This window comes from Phyllostomus hastatus, unplaced genomic scaffold, assembly GCF_019186645.2.
Source record: "Phyllostomus hastatus isolate PE091 unplaced genomic scaffold, TTU_PhHast_1.1 phas_scaffold_78, whole genome shotgun sequence".
Classification (NCBI taxonomy): domain Eukaryota; kingdom Metazoa; phylum Chordata; class Mammalia; order Chiroptera; family Phyllostomidae; genus Phyllostomus; species Phyllostomus hastatus.
The window spans coordinates 9,696,235-9,717,225 of NW_025334041.1; the positions used below are offsets into that span (position 1 = coordinate 9,696,235).

The 20,991-nt window shown below is 41.8% G+C and overlaps 1 protein-coding gene across 1 annotated transcript in view; it reads right to left on the reverse strand.

The window, feature by feature from the left end:
• ZNRF2 (zinc and ring finger 2) overlaps positions 1 to 20,991 on the reverse strand; it is a 72,515-nt gene that overhangs the window by 17,316 nt on the left and 34,208 nt on the right. Inside the window, exon 2 of the mRNA XM_045827168.1 lies at positions 16,569 to 16,664. Within this exon, the coding sequence (XP_045683124.1) occupies positions 16,569 to 16,664 (96 nt within the window). The remainder of the gene's footprint in view (positions 1 to 16,568; positions 16,665 to 20,991) is intronic.

Genomic DNA, 20,991 nt, shown 5'->3' on the forward strand with positions numbered 1-20,991 from the left:
GAAATTTTTGTTTTAAAAAACCATATAAAAATTGTTAGTTTTTATCATCATTATTATCAGAAAACACTTTAAGGACTTCTCCAAAAGCAAAGCCGATCATGTCTTTTTCTCCTCACTCTGGTATTGCGTTTGTTTCAACTTTACAGATCGTCATCAACAATCCCCTGACCACCAGAAACTTCTACAGACTATTCCTGACCTGGCTATTTTCAGGGACCCGCTGAAGCTGACAGGCTAGAAACAACTCCAACCAAATGACACTGCCCAATCAGTCTGAATGCCTTGGCTTCATTCTGTATTTGTAACTATTATAAATGTCCACTTTGTTAATATGCTTTTTAGACAGATTTGAAGTCTTTTAAATTGTTTTAATTTATGAGGTAACTAATATTACCTCCATTTTACAGATAAGCATATTTGGGCTCAAAGAAGTAACTTACCAGAAGTTACTAAACTAGTTAAGTCCTGGGGTCAGAATTCAGATTTAGACTAACTACTTGGCTTTTTTATATTTCATGGGATTTCACTGTGAAATAACATAAATAGTGAAGAAAATGAACTGTTTCAGGCAACTTAAAGTTTGAAATACTCAAGATGGGGCTGACTACCGTACTTAGAGGCAACAGCTCAAGACTAGCCACGTGCTTCATCTGCTATCTGGGGTTATAACCCTGCTATAAAAACTGGTATGGGAAATCAGCTCACACAGTACTGCTGCCTTCCCTCCACTGAACAGGAGAGTTCTCAGAACTCTCCCCATCCAGCAGAACTTTCCATGGCGACAGTCTCTCGTCTTTGCTGTCCAAAATGGGAGCCACAAGCCCCAAAGGAGCTAGTGCAACTGAGGAACTAAACTTTAAATTTTATCTAATTTTAGCAAAATATAAAACCCTAAAATATAAAGAACATATATTTATAGACTCATTAAAAGCTTCTGTAAATGGATTATTTTACTTGTAGCCTCAAGCTCTTAATTTGCATTGCCCAAAGAAATTATTTAAAATTCAAGCAGCCAAATATGCAAAATGAAAACATGTAGCAAGTACAAGCACATATCCATCCAGGTATCGCAGATCGAGACACATGAAAAAAAGCAGACAGCCAAAAAATCCTTTTGGGCGGGGAGGGGGGAGGGGAAGAAAAACAACAAATAAAACCAAATTTGTTAGAGGCAGCCAAGAAAACTCCATGCGAAAATTTCATAGTCATCACAACTCTATTTTCAGATCAAGCATCCAAACAGGTATATAGTCTTTTCAGCAAAATACAATGCCAGGCACTGCTGTGGGTCAGGCATTTTACCTGAAGACTTATTTTTTGTTCTTGAACCCTCAATGATAGCAGTAGAAAACAAAAGCAGCTGAAATGAGAAATAATCCCTAGAAAAATCAAGAATTAAAAAAATTCACAACATTAGTAAGAAGCAATTACTCAAAGTATGAAAAATTGGGGCTTGCAAGGTTTACTAATAAATACTTTCAGATATAAAAGTTATCTCTAGTGAACTTAAAAGAAGTTAACATTAATATTCTAGATTATAGATCCATGAGCTGCCACTGTATTCAAATATAATCAGGAGAATCAGAAACGACAATTGAACAAAGGGAAATTGCCATTTTTACTGTAAGACATATATCAATAAAAACATGGGACGATCTTTCATTGAATTGTCTAAAACTCAAAGTCCTGGTCAGTGTCAGCTTTCATAACTTTCTGAGAAACTCGTTCTGGTTTCAGTAGGAATGACCAGCGCCCTCTGCCTAGATGCCATTTAACGATCACTGCACCAGCGTTTCCTTTAGTTTAAATACAACTGAGAACTGACAGAACTCAGAGCTACTTTCCATCTGCATCATTAGAAACTTAAAGAAACACTAACTCAACATTTACACATTTCGCTTTCTTGGGTTTTTGTTCCTAACTTACCCGAAAAAAAGCTAGCTCAGGATTAAGTATTTTATAAAATTAGGTACCTAACAAGCTGCAAAAAGTCATACAAAGCACCTAAGAAATTATTACATTATGAACTTATTCCCTGATTTCAAATCAAATTCAGTTCCCTACCTCCCCTCTGTCGCAAATCAACAATAAACCAAAATTTAAAACCAATTACGTACACTGATACTAAACCATAAAAAGTATTTTCTTAAATGAGCTGCACACATTAAAAAGAAAAAACATGGAATTGCTAAATATATAAGAAAATAGAGTAAAATATACATAGAACTAAACTTAAGTTTCAGGTCCATTTTCGTTTTGAATCACTGCAGAGAAAAACAGCAGCCAAAAAAAAAAAAAAAAAAGAAAAAGCTGAATGTGGGCTGCAATGACCACAGAAAAGGAACCAGGCAATCTGGATCATATATGTTGTAGTCCCCCCCCACCCCCCCCCCCCCAAAAAAAAAAAGGAAGGAAGGAAGGAAGAGAGAAGGAGGGAGGGAGAGGGAGAGGGGAGGGGGGACCGAAGAGGGAGGAAGGGAGGAAGGCAGGGGGGAAAAGAAAGGAGAAAAAAAGAAAGGAAAAGTGTTACGAGCAGTTCTAAGTTCAAATTTCAACTGTTCATGTTATTCAAAAATGTAATGGGAGTAACAATACGTACCTCATACGGCAGTGGTCAGAATTAAGTTAGATAATACCTGTTACATATCTAGCACTGTACCTGGCAAGGAGTAGGTTTGTTCTGAAGACTAGTTATGTGATTACTGGCAAGAACTCTTCCTCTGAGTGTGCTTTCTGCCATCTAAACACAGGGCGAAATCTGCAGGCTCCAACTGGCTCTCGCGATTGTGACGCTGCGCTGAGACACTACTGCACATGAAAGGCAGCCTGATGCAGAAAGGACAGGTCTGAACGCTGCACAAACCTCTGTGAGCCTCGTTTTCTTCAGATAAATCACAGGTCATAATACCTGTATCTCACAGGGTCTTTAATATTGATGAATAAAAATAAAAGAGCTAATGAATGTGAAAATACTTAAAGGTTCTGTTAGCTGAATATAAAAAATAATTTACCTACAGCATTACTGAAGCAAACTGAAAAATGTCAACTCAAACCATACAGACTCCAGCATGCCACAATGCACTACCATTATCATGGTATGTCAGAACTGTCACTGGATTTGTGAACCAGGAGTCTACCATTTTGTTAGAAAAAATTGGAGGAGCGTTACAATGTGTGTGTTTACTGCTGATTCAGGCTAAAGCATAATGGTCTTTCTCTTCTGCTGCCACCTGGTCTGTAAGAAAATCAGCAGGCTGAGTGATAAATATTGTACAAGGGTCACAAACTCAAGTGCATAAATGGGGGTTGCCAGGAAATAGTCAAGAAGTAGCTCATCTCTGAAAAACTATTTCATAAGAACAGCACAGTTGTGACAATAAATGCCACCTGAATTTGGCCTTGGTTTTAGGTAAGCATGGCAAACTGTCGCATGCAGTGGTATGAAAGGGCCATTATAAATTTAAAGGAGTTAGGTGCAGTTAGGTTTTTAGGTGAAATTTCTCATTTTCAAAATATAGTGACTCAAAAACCATTTGTGATACTGCATAAGCCAAACAAAAAAATGTGTGTGAGCTGGGGGCAGCCAATACTTTGCAATCTTTGTATTAAAGAGACAAGAGTAAATTCTCTGAGGGCAGGGGACCTGGTAGGTTTGGCTCATTCCAGAGTAGCACAGGGCATTACACACAGTCAGGGCTACACACATACTGTCTGAACAGCTAATGGAGCCAAAGAGCCCAGGGGACTAGAGAAAACACAGAACAATACATGAACAGCCAATGGACACAGAAAGTGCCCAAACGCCAGGGGGTGGCTGCTCCAGTGACTTAGGCACCTGTGCGCTGCCCGGTGACTCAGCTGAGCTCAGACCTACTTTTTAGTGTATTTACTTCTTTATCCAAGAGGTTCACACCAGCCAATCAACCAGAGAGCTCTGAATACATGCCAAGTTTGCCAACAAAAAATTATAGGTAGATTAGTATTAATGGATAACACATTAAAAGCATGTATGCATAGGAAAGAGATTTAAAATGTCCACTGCTGAAATAATAATGCAAAATATGAAACTCAACTCTGTCTGGAACAAGCAAGAAGCTGAGACAGTAGCTCCATACTAACAGAGCTCTCTCTCAATTCCCTGTACCCTGCTACTGGATTACTAACATAACCATGACTAATCCTAGATCCTGGAGACTAAATCCAGACTCATCCGAAACTCCATGTAATGAAACCATATGAAAATCAAGAAAGTGCAAGTGTGAAACGTTTTTTGTTTTTCCTAACTGTTGTAAGGAGAAAGAAAACAGACAGATTTGGAGAGAGGTGTCTTTCTTTTCGACGGGCCCGCTCCAAATCTCCCCATCCTTAAGCTGCCCAGGAGTCAGCAGGACCTGAGTGAATCCCACTGGGACGAGGGGAGAGAGCCCAGAGAGAAGCTCTGAGTTGGGCTGAGGACAGAACTCCCCTTGCATCCCGGAACCAGGCGACTCCTTTCCTCACACCTTAAAGAAAAAAAAAAAGCCCGAGTGTATGCCAAGCAAATGCCCACTGGGCTCACAAGAAATTATCTTGCATTCTATCTTCTTTTTGAGAAAGAAAGAACAGTATGATATACATGTATGTGGAGAGGTTCTACAACTGCTAACATTATGTAACAGAAAGGTTATAAGCTAAGTACTCTTGGCAATGTGAATAAAAGTAAACCATGCTGAAAAATTAAAATGACATCTACTATACATAAAGTCACAATGTATGGGAAAGGTGGGATGACTTTATAAGTAAAAGTTCCTAGAACCAAAATACATCATTTTAAATTTAATATTGCAGAGAAAGGTAAAAAGAAAGGTCATTGCAGAAAACGGTATTAATAATCTAGAATAAGTATCATGTAAGCAATTGCAAACAACCCCCCAAAATCACAGGACACAGGACAAATCCAAGAGCTCTAATACTGAAATTACAGGGAACACGCCTGCGTGCACGTGCACACACACACACACACACACACACACACACACACACACGCAAGGGAACAGGGACATAATAATCAAAGGGACACTAAAAAATAACCTCCGAACCGACTAAAGGACTTGAGCTTTGGACTGAAGGGGCTAATGAAGCCTCAAGCAGGACTAATCAGAGATGGGAGTGGGGTGGAGAAACACTGAAATAGATGCACCCTGGGAAAAACAGAATTTCTAATCTTCAAAAAAAATCAACCTCTAAGCTTCCAAATGGAAAGAACAGGTAACTTAAAATTTGAAAAAACAATGAGACCCGGCCAGACCGCTCATCTATAATACTGGGAAAGTCACAGAGTAGATGAGTTTTACAGACTCAAAGGAAAAAAAGTAACTCAAATAAAAATATCTTATATTCAGCCAAGATAATATTCATTTTGTCTGAAAACAGACAAAAGCATTTGAGTATCCAATAGCTCATTAAGCACACCATCCGTGAAGGCTTTCTAAGGAAATTATTCATGGAAATGCTTCTAAAAAAAGGAAATTAAAATAACAAAAATCACAATCCATAGAAAGAGATAAATGAAGAGTACAAAAAACGGCAGTGAGCAATAATACATGTATAAGCACAATTTAAATCTAAACAGATAATCCTGGGACTGAGGCTGCGACGTGACATAACTCTGGGTTCTGACACAGAAGCAGGGTGCTGCCGGTGCAAACCTAGTACTGTGGAGTGTCAGCCTAACTTACTAATCCTAACATCCAAGAGCTGGAGATAAAGGATGAGGGGACAGGAGAGGGAAATGAATGGGAACGATGTGTTAGGAAGGAGGGCACAAAGGAAACCTCTAATTTTAACTGAATAGAACAGAAATACATGTTTAAAGATGTATATTCATGTAAAGGAACCAATAGAGGAATAAAAAGATACACAGTAAAAGTTCCCAGTTAATTCTGAGGAAAGGGGAAGCAGCCGGACCCATTCGCAGACGGCGGGGCAAGAACCAAGCAAAATGAGTGCACATTAAGAGAAGGAAGAGCACCCAATCCACCAGCTATAATATAAATGTTGCCTGTGTATGTTGACCAGTGTAACAGAGCATATATCCTCTATCCAGACGCAACCAACAAACTTATTTGCCGTGAATTTAAAAAAAAATAAATAAGGAAACACTATTTTTATTTTTATTTCTTTTATCTAGGACAGGGAAGCAACTGTCCTGGAGCACATGCAAAGCAGTAAGAACTCCGGAGTGAAGATAAAAAAACAGAGCAGAAAAAAACCACCATAAAATAAAGGTGGACCTAGAGAAGCACAAGAAAGAACAGACATTCCTGAAATGAGGAGCACTGGGGTGTCAAAGTCAAGAAGAATAAGAATTAAAGACAAAATGTCATCTGTGGAAGACCAGAAAGTGAGAGCCAACTGGATTATCTCTAGTCAAAGATAAAATCAAGGAAATGCTACAGAAACAAAAGCAGATTAGATCTATATATTCAAAGGGCACAGGGAGTCCTAGAAAAAAACTAATCATGAAAGATCAACCCTCTTTAAAATACATCCTAGTACCCGACGGTCATTGAAAATAATTCTTTGGGCACCTGGGCACAAGGGCAGTCAGGTCTGAAAGGAAGGCAAACAAGGCTGGCCTCGACTTCTCCATAGTAGCATTTTACAGTAAAAGACTAGAATGATTTTAGTATCTTCAAGTAAAAAAAAAAGTATAGCCCAGAGATTTTATATGCAGTCAACTATTACTCAACACACGAACACACACACGTGCACACACACACGCACAGACAAGCAATAAGTACACATGCAAGAAATCTAAGGCACTATTATTTCCCATGAGCTGTTCTCAAAAGATTTACATAAGCATAATTTCAGCTAACTGAGAGATGCCTGGAAAAACTAAAGCTAAACGGGTTTGAAATTCAAATGGTAAAAACAAATGCCACTCATAACAGTAACAAAACTATAAAATATCAGACATAAACCTAACAAGTTTAACACTAAAGACATAGTTCTCAATGAATCAAAACAAATGCAGAGGCAAATCATGCTCTCTGACAGGCAAGCTGAAAACCTTAAATAAAAACAGCACTACGCAAAAAACAGTGGACCTCTTTCTCAGTGATTTATGATTCAATAAAGGGTAAAACACAGAGTCCAGCTGAGTTTTATGTTAATGAATAATAAACCACACATTACACGCACTCCCCTGTCCTCTGCATATAATGACCATAAAATGTCTGAGGTTAGAGAGTAGGACCACATAACAGGAGTCCTCACTAAGAGAATTCCACAATAAAATCTAATAAAATTAACTCACATTTCCTCTCTAAAACCTGGGGAAGAGAAAATTATAGTCTTTTGCTGCTGAGGCATACAAGAGTAGCTCTCACCACCCCAAATCCTTTCCATCCACTAATATAATTAATGTTGACAATAAATTAAGGTTATATATTGCAAATTAAACACCAGCCGCATGCAGTATGTTTCAGTATGACCTTGGGGGTATTTACAATCAGAAAGCACATATGGCACATGAGAAAATTTTGGAAGCAAATTCTTTTATATCACAACAGATGGGAGTGTTAATTTCCTTAAAGTTGAAGAAATAAATGGTTTGCCTCTTAGCATGAAATCTCCTGGCCAAACTTTCACTCTTCCGTATGATTTACTGATGGACGGATGCGCTGAGGTACATTTACTTCACACGTCAGGGTGCGACCCAGTACCATGCTGTATGAACTTGGTTGCTCAGAGTGTTCCCCTGGACCTCTGGGTCCCTTGGCACGATCCCGCCTCCCCGGGTCTGAGCCCCTCCCCGCCACCCGACCACACACCGCCGCAGGCTGTTTGTGTTCTCTGCCGCGGCCCTGGGATCGGCCCTCTCCCCCAGGAGCCCTGGTGCTACCAGACAACGGTACTTAAAAACCAAGAACTGGGTGTCGAAGATTTTTTCCAGGTATAAAAAGGTCTCCCATACTAAAAAAAAAGAATCTCAAGGAAAGGTCTAGGAATGGAGGTGAATGCTAAGGAGTATAGTTCAAAGGAATTAAGATAAAAGTAACTAATCCAGGAGGTGCTGAGGGATCAAGAACCTTGGAGACCCTAAAATCGATTTAGTGGAAAATGGAAGAAATCGAGTAAAACATAAATTCTAACTGTCTAGAATATTTTCCTGTTGGGAACCGCCCTGCCAGGTTTCAGAAGCTGTAATGCCCCCCATGGCTAAGGCTAAGTGGGCAACCTTCAGACCAGAGAAGCCACTAAGGAGACAAAGCTTATCTCTCTGGCAGGGGCGCCACTTCTGCTCCTTTTTCTTCACCCTGCCTGGCCCCCAATGCTTGATCAGTTAGCCAATGACAAGTAAGATTCCCCAAGGGGGGAACGACCTAAGACAGGCACAACCACATGGAGGCCCCAAGGAAGGACTTGGGGGGCTACAGCAAAAGGACATGATGGACCCTTGGCCCTTGGCTTTGACATAGCCTGAGTCCTCATTGTATCTGCAAGAAGTCCCCTAATCTCTTGGCTACCTTACTTCCCCTGCCTGACTTAAGCCTGAGACAATGACTTAAGCCTGAAACAATGCTGGTGGTGGGTACCACCCTGTGCTGGAAAGGATGGGTTCCCCAGGCAATCAGGCCTAAGAAAGAATATGTAAAATCCTGTGAAACCTGCTTGGTTTAGAATGCTCTCAATTAAATGATAAGGGTCCAAGCAAGAAGTGAGTTTGTTTCTCAAAGTTTTATGGCTCTTTAGCTATCTGACCCTGACTCAAAACAGGCCCTCAGAGTTCTTTGTTATCTATTGTTTGATCCGTACTGCCTGACAATGATTAATGAGCTTTACCTGTATTCTTGTGCAAACGAACCCAATAAAAGCCCATTGAGGAAAAGGCTCTTGGCCCTTCTCCTCTGAGAGACTGGCCACCTTTCCTCCCCAAGCAGATATTGTCTTCATAGACTTGTTCTCATCCGTGGCAGCCAGGGACAGGGGCCTGTGGGCGGAGCCCCCCTACATTTTCCTTTATTACATTTAACCTTACGTTACCTTACCACACTGTGAAACTGTTAAGGGTTAACTACAACTCCCCAAAAGGCAGAGCCTACCCTGACACCAAACCAGCCAGCAGGCTGGGAGAGTCTTCCCAAGGCCCACTCGGATCCAGGCAAATCCCGAGCAGTGCTGTAAACGATCAAGGCCAAGGCGACTGACAGGGGAGGGGCAAAGGCATTTAAAAAATTGTGCAAGAAATAAATCGTCCTTGAACATATATTCACAAGCCATTTCTTTAACGATCCTCTCTAAAATCTATCTTGAACTCAACAAAGTATTCGATGATCCTCTGCAAAATCCCTACTCCTCTCTGAGAAATATCCTTTAAAAAAATCGTATTTCATAGTTTCCACATCTGCAGAGATCAACATCCTTGAAATGTTGTTTAGAGCAGCCAGGCGCTCTCATACACTGTACCGCAAAGTGAGTCTCTCCACTGCTAACCCTCAAATCACAGGTGACCCCTCCCCCCACCCCAATTCCAGCAATCGCTAAACCCAGGTCTCCCCTTCTAATGCCCCCAGCGCCCCACCGTGAGAGCTGCTTCCTCCTCCCAGCACATCACGTAACCACATCACGTGAAGTGCCGCACCATTTGCCAAACTGGTCTGTAAAGAAGTTCTCCCCCTTACACACATTTCTGAACGTGAATCTAAGGCCAGTCTCCCAAGTCCCAGACAATCTATTAAAAACCTTCACCATAAAGCCCTACCTTACCTTTTCACCTTCCATTCTCTTACCAGTCTCCCCCGCCCCACACTATGCCTGCCTGCCTTGTTATTTCTGTACACCAGTTCTTTCCAAATGTTATTAATCCTTTTAAGGTCTAGATCAGATGTCTGAAAAGACTGAAAAGACTAGACATAAAATACTTTGTAAAAGGGCAAAACTGCTGACCGACGTGGGCTTTCCTAGGTTTCTTCCATAGAGAAACCATAAAAATGAGCTAATTTTAAAATGTATTTTATTGTTATCTGTATTAGAATTCCTTTAAAATGAGTTAGTCACTATCACATCTTAACCAAAAAAATAAGAACTGTGACCAGGGGGAAAATACCCTTTTCCCGTGGAGGAGAGCGAGGCTGGCTCACTTGGTTTCCTGCACCCCAAAAGTCCCTTTCGGTCTCTGTTTCATTTCTTCTGGTTTCTTAAAATCCAAAAAGCTTCCTTAGAATGTTGGGATAAGAAAAAGTTATTCAAAGTGATACAAGGATAAAAAGTGAATGTTTCTATAAAGATCTATGAAGTGTTGAGACAACTTAAGAATCCGTAAATAAAAAAGAAAACTTTCTTCTCAAATTTTATGAATGCAATCATAAGTGAAATCTGAAACCTACTTCATGTTTTAGAGATGTATCAGAACTTCCTTCTCATGGTGCTATGTCTTTCAATTTCGATTTCTATTCTATGTATCTTCTTCTATAATAAGCCACGAGAAAAACTGCACCTCAGCACAAACATTTATCTGTGTACAGTAAGCATTTTACAGTGCTTCTATTCCACTACAAAACATACAAGGGTCTAGCTTCTATAAAAATTAAGCAATCTGCCTATCATCAAATTTAAACTTCAGGCTTCAGCTGTGTAAGTAGGTCACTTGTTGCTTATAAAAAGTAGGAAAATATTTTTTCACTAAATTACAGCTTTAAATTGTCATATCATATGAGAGAACAGGTAGTTTTCTATTTCTCCATAATTTACAGGAACTATTATTATTGCCAGGTAAAACTTTTAGACACCTAATTTGGAATTAAACTATGAGCTTTTAAAATAAAATACCAAAAAAAAATTAGATGTGTTAGCATGTTGAACATGGCACCTACTATGTGTTTACCTTTCCAATCCAGAGGTCATAGTTCCTAATGGTTGCAACAGCTTTCATCAGTTAGTGCTCACTGCCTGCAGAAATGATGCACGATTTCCCGTGTGGTTCTCACAGTAACTTCTAGACGGGCACCGGTTCTAGCACTGAGGTTAGGTTATGGGAGAGGAAACCAGGACCAAGGCTACACAGCCATTAAGTGACAGAATAGAGAACTGAACCCAGCAGGCTGAATTCCAAGTCCATATTTTGTACAAAGTACTGTTGTTCTTTTAAAAAGTTCCAATGCAAATAGGTGTTTTTGAGGCGCTACATTAACAGAAGGGCAGTAAAATTGGCTTCAGTGCCGCAAGTGTGTAATTCTGGTAACTGGATAAGACTCTACAGTCAAGTTTCTTCTGATGACCATTTCTGATCCATTACCCTTGTAAACACAAACTCATTTTGTACTAATTTTTCTTAGTCTCCCTCTTATGATTTTAATGATTTGAAAATAAACATTATCTATGGCATTCATGTTCTTGGGGTGCTAATTCTAATCACATCTGCTAACTCTCATGCCTCATATATTTTTAAATTTTCATCACAAGTTCACTTTTAATAGAAATAACTATTTTTCTGTAGAAATCCATGTGGGTTTTAGAATAGTTTTGCTTTTGCTTTTGTTTTGCCAGCCTCTTCCAGGACACCATCTACTTTGAAATTTCCATAATACAGTGTAAGGCAGCGGCCCCAACCTTCTTGGTAGCAGGGGCTGGTTTTGTGGGGGAGAGTTTTTCCAAGGAAGGGGGGTTGTGGTTTTCGGGACGATTCAAGCTCACCTTCTGCTGTGCAGCCTGGTTCCTAACAGGCCTGGGCCAGTACTGGTCCGCTGCCCAAAAGTTGGGGACCCCTGGAAGTGTCCCCCTGGGACACTTTCTACTGCATTAATTTTTTTATTGCATGTCATGACAGCCACTTTAGAGTACAAAAAAATCACTTCGATTCAATGCCACCCCATACAGTAATCTTTATGAAGTCCTTTAAGACGGCAGTCAGGAATCACATTTAAGTTAAAACTCAACCACAGAAATCGCCAACGCAAATAAATGAACCAAGACATGAAATCAGGTAACAGAAATCTTCCACAGAAGGGCAAGTCCACAGAAACTCAGGTAATGATAACTGCCTCCTTGTTTTAAATCATGCTTGGTGGTTGTTGGCAACTTTTTTTTAAAACCTCAATTATAAGAGACGGGCCCATTCAGAAAGCATTCTGAATTCAGAAGAGTTAAAATGTGTGCACTGGTGTGTGGGGGGAGGGGATCAAATCTACAACTCCAAAGAAAAGCCCGAGAGTATCTAGAGCAGGAGAAAGTGCGTCCAGCCTGGCAAGCGCACTGCAGAGGGCCGGCCGCTCGCTCGGAGGCCACGTGTGCGCACGCACTGGAGTGCAGCGCCGGCTGCCTGCTGTCCTCACCCTTCAGGTAGGCGTGATAACAGGCATTCTCCCCACACAGCGCACGAGTTGGGATCCGCTCCACTCACTTTTGTTACAGAACAAGCTCCCTTCCAAATGACTCAATACAGGGGTGGGCAAAAGTAGGTTCATAGTTGTTAGTACAAAAAAAATATACTACGACCAGTTTGATTCCCAGCCAGGCCATGTGCCTGGGTTGCGTGCCAGATGCAACCACACATCCATGCTTTTCTCCCTCTCTTTCTCCTTCCCTTCCCCTCTTTCTGAAAATAAATAAAAAACATATTAAAAAAATACAAAAATTAATAATTGAAATGCAAAATAAACTGTTTCACATACTCATAGCTGTAAACCTACTTTTGCCCACTCCTGCATTTCTTTGAATAAGTTACTTTAACAGAGTTAAGAGTCACATCTACTTTGCCCATAGAGTTAGTTACTTCTTTCTGATGACTTTGAAAAGGTTCTGCTTTGATTCATTACATGAGTTTATAATGGATTCTGAGAAGACACACTTATTTCAATTCACACCTCTTCCAAGCATATATATGCATTTACACAAACAGCACCAACTATAAGTAACACGAAGATTTCTTAAATACAAATCTTACTGCCCTCAGTCACAGAAGTCTAACATACAAACATAACTTTACATCATGCAAAACATGCTATGATCCACTGAAGTTTAAAAATCAACAAAATCAAGACTAAGAATTTGCTGACACTATCTACCTCATTTTTGGTTTGTTCTAAAACATTTTAGAAGATGAGGAGCAAGGAAATGGAGGGACCGTGCTCATAAAATGTATCCCTTGTTCACGGACTGTACAATGAGTTACCTGGTCTGCACAATAAACAATGAGGTACGTGGCAGAGGGCAATGGATGGGAAGCAGGCAGTCCCTGACTTAAGGGCGATCTGCAGAGATGAACACTCACTGTGGCATTTTGAATTTTCTTCCATCCTGCCAATAACACCGCCTGCGGTAGGCAGTGACTCACAGCCCCCTGAATCATTCATTTCCTGCAACGGGCAGGTTGGGCCCCTACCTGAACCTCTGCTGAGCCAGCTGCCTGCACCCTAAGAGCTGCCCCCTAGTTGGTCCGTTTTCTTCCTCAGTTACTAGGACTTGGGCATTTAAATAAATTACAGGTCTGTTTGTTTTTTTAAAGGAAGTTGTGAGCTAGTTTGGAAACCAAACTGACACTTAGAATATCATCTCTGTGAGTATGAATTTGAAACTCCAAATTACCAATTTATATTCAAATTTCTACAATTCATCCTTTTCTGGAATTTGACTATAAATATATCCAGCCTGAAAAGTCTAGTTCTCCTTGTTAACTGTGAATATGTATACCATTAATTAATATAAATGTAACAAATAAAATTCAAAATTTCAGATCTAGCTACCTTAGATTAAGGTTGCAAAAGATATAAGTAAGCATTATGCTGAATAAAATTCTTGGTTCAGTTGTTTAAAAAAGAAGCAACAGACCAAAAATGGAGTCACTTGTATGAAGCCCCAAATCAGCAAACAAAGACTTAATGTCTCACCTAAATGCAGAATCAGTCTCTCCAAGGCACGGAGCCTATAGCCAGTCGATATGAGATTGGCTGATCAACACTAGTGAGCTGATCTGCAGGATACACGCCCCCCCACCTTCCCCAAAGGAAGATGACCTTGCTGGAAACTGCTCTGCTAAAGACTTCCTCGTTCAGCCCCGCCCCCACTGCCTATAGAAGCCTTGCATTGCGTACAGCTCTTGTATCTGCCAGAGAGAATGATGCCTGATTCCTGAATCTCTGAATGACACCAATTAGACCTTCAAACTTATTCAACTAAATTTTAACAATTAACACAATGTAGAGGCCCAGTCTCTATGACCATATCTCTCTATGGAATCAACTTCTAGGAATTCAAATTTAAAGTTGTGAGGAGTCTAAGTGACTATAAAGAGTCTGTCTCAAAGATTTTCTGACTCACCCTGTTCTAAACATTATAATAATCCTAGATGCCTTGCCTAGCTGTGAAAGAGACCAATATTCGCAGACTCATCATCTGTGACAGATGACACGTGGGGACTGAAGGTGAGAATATGCTATCCCAAATATGCCTCTTCGGCGTAAGGGATTATTTCAAGACAATTCAGAAAGCACAGACACAGGAGAGGCTCTGGAACAGAGCAGAAGTTCCCCTTGTAAGGGAAATTTACATTTGCGTGTTTCCCAGGCTGTACCAGAAAGAGAAGGAGGACTTCCAATCACAAGGGAATCTTACTCAATGGAGAAAGCATCGACTAAAAGCCACGTAACACACCCCCTATTTATTATGATTTCGCTGGCCAGCTCCCATAACTGGCCTCCCCACCCTCATTTTCTTCCTGTCTTCTGGTGGAGATGATATGTAAGCCTGCCTTCTAAACAATCTCAGAGATTTGCTCCTTTTCCCTGGTTATCCTGCGTGTATACTTGTTAATCTGTCCTCTATCCCAGGGGTCTCGGGGAGGCGGTGGCCCGTGAGCCACCTCCCTAACCCAGCTCAGAGCTCTCCCTCCTTTCACCTGCAGTTGGTCACTGTCCACTTTTGAAACTCCAAGAACCACGTGTAATTTTTACGAAAAGCTGTTTCTGCAGTATTTATAGACAGTTCATTTTTAACAAATTAAAAATTTCAGATCACCTACTTTAAAGGGTAGGTAGCCATTCTTAAAAAATGGCTGCAACTTCAGCTACTATTTGCATTAAATTTACTAACTTTTGAATTGGAATACTGTCAAATACTTAAATCCTTGGTTTACAGTATCCCCAAGCAGAAGGTTATATTTTGGCTAAGATCCCAAATAAGTGATACTGTAGAAAAACTTTCATGACTTTAGCACAGTTAAAGTAGGAAACTGGAAACTGCCAAATATTGACACATAAAAAGACTGTTTTCTCAATGTTACGCACAAAGTAAATGTACTTAGAAGACTAAGATTGTATGCAACTACATTACATGGTCAAAGGAAATACATCTGTACTTCAAAGTTCAAGGCCAGAGCATGAAGATTTAAGGATATTTATTTCAAAGACACCTGTAGCAAACATAATCATTATAAAGGCTAATGACAGGACAATGGAGCAAGTATAAGAAACCAGCCCAATCACTTTTACCTCAAATTTGAGGGAAAACGTGAAGACTTTTTAGTCCAGTGACTGCATTTCAGCCAGTCTATGCAAAGCAGCCCGCTCGATTTCATACCGTGGCATGGCTGGGATGGAACCCACAGGCCCCTCTCCGGAAAGGCTCTCTGCTCCCGCAGTGCAGCAGGAACGGGGCGTGCGCCCCATCGCCACCCCCGCAGGGGTGCGGCTGGAGCACCGCTCTGTCAGAGAGACGTTCCTTCATCAATTTGAAAAAACGTCACTCGAAGTAACAAGTTCCTTTCAGTGTTGAATTCTACCTCTCCCAACACTGTGTTTTAATTTGAGGAGAAATCGCAGATTAAGTAAGCGCTAGTATGCTGATTAACCTTTGGACGACCCTAGGCTGTGGGACCCGTCTCTGCGTTGGTCCCTGTTTCATCCCAAGGGCCGAACACCACGTCCCGTACCTGAGAGGCGCATCAAAACAGACGTCACATGGGAAAAAGCTGAAGTTTCTCATATGCTTTTGAAATTCGTCCTTCCAGTTACCACTTCTCTTTAATCTTCACCCATCCTCACCTGAGGACATTTTTTAAAATTGCTTCCAGAGAGCGAGAAAGGAAGAGAGGAGGGGAAAGAGAGAAGCGTTGGCTGGCAGCCTCCTGTACGCGCCTGGACTGAGCATCGAACCTGCAACCTAGGCGTGTGTGTGCCCTGACTGGGAATGCAAACCGCAACCTTTCAGCTACGGGGAAATGCTCCAACCAACGGAGCCACACCGGCCAGGGCTATTCATGAAGTTTTTTTTTTAAAAGGTCTCATTTTTCCTTTACTTTATTCCATTTATCTAAAGTCAAGAGTGAATGATCTGATTTTTTTTTTCAAGTCTGGTTCAAAATGTAGCAGAACTACCCTGAGAATGTCCCCCAGGTTTCTGGATACCTGGAGGCACTGCGGTCTCCAGGAAACGAGGGCAGGGCCAGAGCCCCGGGCCTGACTAAAACCCCGGCCGGCTTCCAGGGTCGCGGATGGTCCGCCTGGCCTTTCAAATTTACCCAAAACATGAAATTCATAACATCCAAGGTAATTCTAATTTAAAACATTATTTTAAAGCACAGGACTTACCATTATAGGTTATTCTTGGCTTTGTTAAACACATCACGAGATGTAAATCCATTTCATCTGAGGGTACAAATTTTGAGCATACAGGGCACTTAAATCCTAAAAAAGTAAAAGAAAGCCATGTTAACTGTTTGAATATCCAGCTATGATTTTTTTTAAAGCATGGAAGACGTAGAGCATTTCAAAATTCAGTATTACACTTATAGCAACATATTACTTACATCAAGTCACAACTTTAAGTTACGACTTAACGTTAGCTGAGTCTGTGACTGCAATATCCCATTTACATCAGTTTATAAAGATCATCCCATTTCTAATAAAACAAGTTCAAATGAGAATTTGGTTCACTACAAAACTCCCCTATCTATTTCTAATGAATGGGCCCAATCATTCTCGTTTCTAATTTGTTTCCATTACCCCGAACTTCTGAGTTTGTTGTAACGGCTCCCTGTTCTGACCACATGTGGGAGTCGCCTTCCCCGGCGCGGCCCAGTGTAGTCTGTGCCACAGGTTTTGAGCCTAGCCGGCACCGTAGGAACTGTTCCACCCCCCTGACCTCTGAAACATTTATCTGATGAAGAAAGGGAAGCCTTTCCGAACAGCAAAATCAGGTCTAGAATCTAAGACTGCCGACTTCCAGGATGGGGGCCTTGCTGCCGCACTGCGCCACGCTGCCAAAGTCACAACGCAAACAAAACAGGAGCGTCCCACAGGGCCGATTCCTCAATCCCGACACCAAAACATTGGCTAGCTTCCTGCAACATTCAACCCGCTCTACCAGGTGTGTGCCTGAAGTGCTCCATTCCAAACACACTGGCAGACCAACGGAGAGGATGTGTCACCGACCGTCCCACCCGGGGTTCCGCGCTGTTCCCTGCTGCTCTCCTGCTCCCTCCCTGGCCGTCCCCAAGGCGCTGAACCCCTGTCCAGGACCTTTCCAGTTTACCTAGGAACAACTCTCGGAAGGGGCACAGAGAGGCGGTCTGGGCCAATGGTTTTTCTTAGAAGTGTGACTAAATCAGGAAGAGAGGACACTGGTCAGCTATAAGGGCTGAGGCAAAGAAGTCACGTGTGGGTACGAGAAAGCCCGCAGCATCCATCCGGGCTCATGTATACGCCGAACTCATGTGAGAGCAGAAACTCCCGGCCACCAGGGGAAAGCGGTGCACACGCAGATCCTGGAGCCGATGTGCAGAGGCGGGAAGGGCCCTGGAGACAACAGTCTGCAAGAAGGGCGCTGAAAGAGGCCAGCCCCGCCAGCTGCCTCCAGCCCGCGGTCTCTCCAGGACTCCGAGCGGGGCTCACTCTTACAGACCCTCGTCTCCTCCTCATTGTGCTGTGGGACTCACGGCAACCAAGGGAGTCAGACTGGAGTGATTCGGAGGCAGAACTTTACACAAAGCAGGGGAAGCTTCTGGCATGGGTCCCTAATCCAGGTACACAATGTCCTAAGTAAAAGAAATGATTCTGAACACTGCTTTTCACACTGTATTAAAAGCATTTTAAAAAACTAAAAAGCAGGTGGCTCTTTGTATACTGACTTCTCTCTTTAGGCTTGGCTTTATTTCTACGTTAAGATATCACTAGTCATCCCAGATGGCAAAGACTCGAAAGCGTGACAATGCACACTGTTGGTGAGGCTGTGGGGAAGCAGGTACTTCACTCATTGTTAGTGGGAATGCAAAACCGCACAACTCCACAGAAAGGCATTTGGCAATACTGAACTAGATTACATATGTATTTATTTTAGCAACCCCATTACTAGGCTCTCACCCTGAAGGACCGCCCCCAACAGTACCAAATACAACGTGCAGATAGGGGGTCCCAAGAAGATGGCAGAGTAGGAAGCCCTGGAGGAATCTGTTTCCCACCTGGACCCCCACTGCACTGGCAGCCTCTGTGTGATCAGAACTCCGGAATCTACTGAAGGCGCGCAACTGCCAGAGGAAGCCCTCAGCTGTGTCTTGTGGCTAGTTTTAGCTCCTAGTGTGGCAGCGGTGCCTTTCCTCCTCCCCGGCCACGTGACAGGCAGCGGTGCCCTTGTTCCTGGGGCAGCTCTTGCACAGCCTGCAGGAGCCGGCCTGCAGGAGCCAGAGTGCACAAAGACACCCTGCCCTCCAGCACTGGGAACCTGTGCCCCGATGGCTGGCGGCTGCTCAGGATCCAGGAGGCGCAGAGAGAAGGCCCGTCACTGTCACCGGGCACTCTGCTGTTGTTTTAAGCTCTCCCCGCTCTGGCTGAACACAGTTCAGCCCTGACTTCCATCTACAGCTTCTTGGGGGACTCCAAGTAAGAACCCCCAAACCCTATCGCAACGGATCCCTGTCTACTCACAGAATCTTGAGAAATTTACGTTTTAACTAAAACACCCACAGTAATTTACTGTGGCACTCGGAAACAGCCCAAGATCAGAAACATATAACAGATCTGGTGAATGAACCATTATTCGTCTATACAACGGAGTCTCCACAGCTATGAACAAAGAAACAAGGAAGGTCTCCATAAACGGATATTGAGAGGTATCCGGACTTCACTAAGTGAAAAAAGCAATATGAAAAAGAACGTACATGGTATGCCAGCTATTGTGCAAAAAAGTGCAAACAATACGTATATATGTGTGTACCCACAGAGAGAAAAATAGAACAAGGAATGATAAACTCCAAAACTAAAGTTTACAAACGTTAGCTACGGGTGATGAGGATGTAGCGAAAAACAAAGGGAAGAAGGTACTCCTGAGCACACCTTTCAATGAAGTTTCTGACTTTTGAACAACGTTGATGATGTATGAATTCAAAAGTACAAAATAAGCAAGGACTAGGAGAAAATCCACATTAAAATTAAGTAAGCGGAAACAAATGAACTTAACTATGTATCAAATAGATACAAACAAAACTACGTGTGGTGTGCGCACACAGACAGAGCTCAGTCCACTAAGAAGGCCTAGAAACGTTAACACCTCGGCAGCAAAACTCCGACACAGCGCCCAGACCTCGGGTTTCTGAATGTCATCCCCCCATGGAAAGAAGCCAGGGCTCTTCGGAGAGACGGCCGGTTCCAGGTCTGGGGCAGGGAACACGCAGAGTAGCCGAGAATACCCTGTCGGGCCGGACAAAGGGAAATGCTCAAATCCTGGTAAGATCGGAAAAAGGCGCGGGAGCCAGCCTGAAAGGGCTCCCTCCCCCTGGGCAAATGCGGACGGTCTGAACATCAAAATGGGTCATGACTGATGCCACAGACTACTGGACTTTGAATTTAGGAAGAATGCAAAAGCACATAATAATAAGTACACGTACTTAAAGAATCAAGCCAAAATTACTTAATTAGCGAAGAATAAAATGGTACTTTTACAATGGAGGAACTGGCTGATACCACCTAAACAAATGTTCAAACTTAGTATCACCAACAAAAGGACAGGCTGACACTTGTCCTCCCGATGTAATCCACTGAAGGCATGATATTGAGGGTGTGTATATTTCTGCAAAATGTATTTTGAAGCTAATTATGAGGAAACTTAACAGTTTCCAACATAGAAGATAGATACCAAAACAAATGAACAGAGAAGGAAGCACCATGACAAAATAGTGCAGGAAACACAGAACTTCAGCACGGCCAGCCCTCAAAAACCTTGTAATTAATTACAAAATTTCTGTATCTTTCTATTTAGTTGCCTTTGTTTCTATTTATTTGTTTTTGTGTTTCATCTGATTAGTTGAAGGGCTCTTCCAAATTTTCTCACTTGTCCCAACAATTCAAAATCATACTGCCTCCATAAAACAAGAACAGGAAGCTATAAACTAAGAACAGAGAAGCAAACAAAAGCTCTTGATAATTAAACTTTTGATAGAAATTAAGAATTCAAATAGAAAAAATATTAACGAGGTAATAATGATACTAAATGAAAATAATAATTAACATTTACTGTGTAATAGGAAATTAAGCACACTGGACACATTAACTCATCTGTCCCCACATCCTCTGAGTTAAGTACTAATGTGAACCTAATGTATTTTAAAGATGAAAAACACAAAGGGTAAGTAATCCACATAAAGTCACAGGGCTCGAGATGGCAGTGTCAGAACGCAAACAGACCTGCTGGCTCCAGAGCCAAAGTCCTCCCCTCGGCGTTTTAATCTCCCAGGAAGTAGAACCAAAAGTCAAACAGGAGAGTAAACAATGAAATGAGAAGATTAACCCCAGTGATTTAACACCCAGCCAACTAGAAACTGACTTAAAAGGAAGAAACTATCAAGGACATATGTAATTTCCCAAACTGAAATTTATGATGAGTTCTGTGGAAAAAAAAAAAGGTTCTGTAATAAAATGACAAATCCAGTGATGAAAAGTAACCTCATAGGGTGACCCGATCATAAATTCCTACCTGCACAGGGCTTGGGGGCATGTAACTTCTTTAATAAAAGGTTTATCT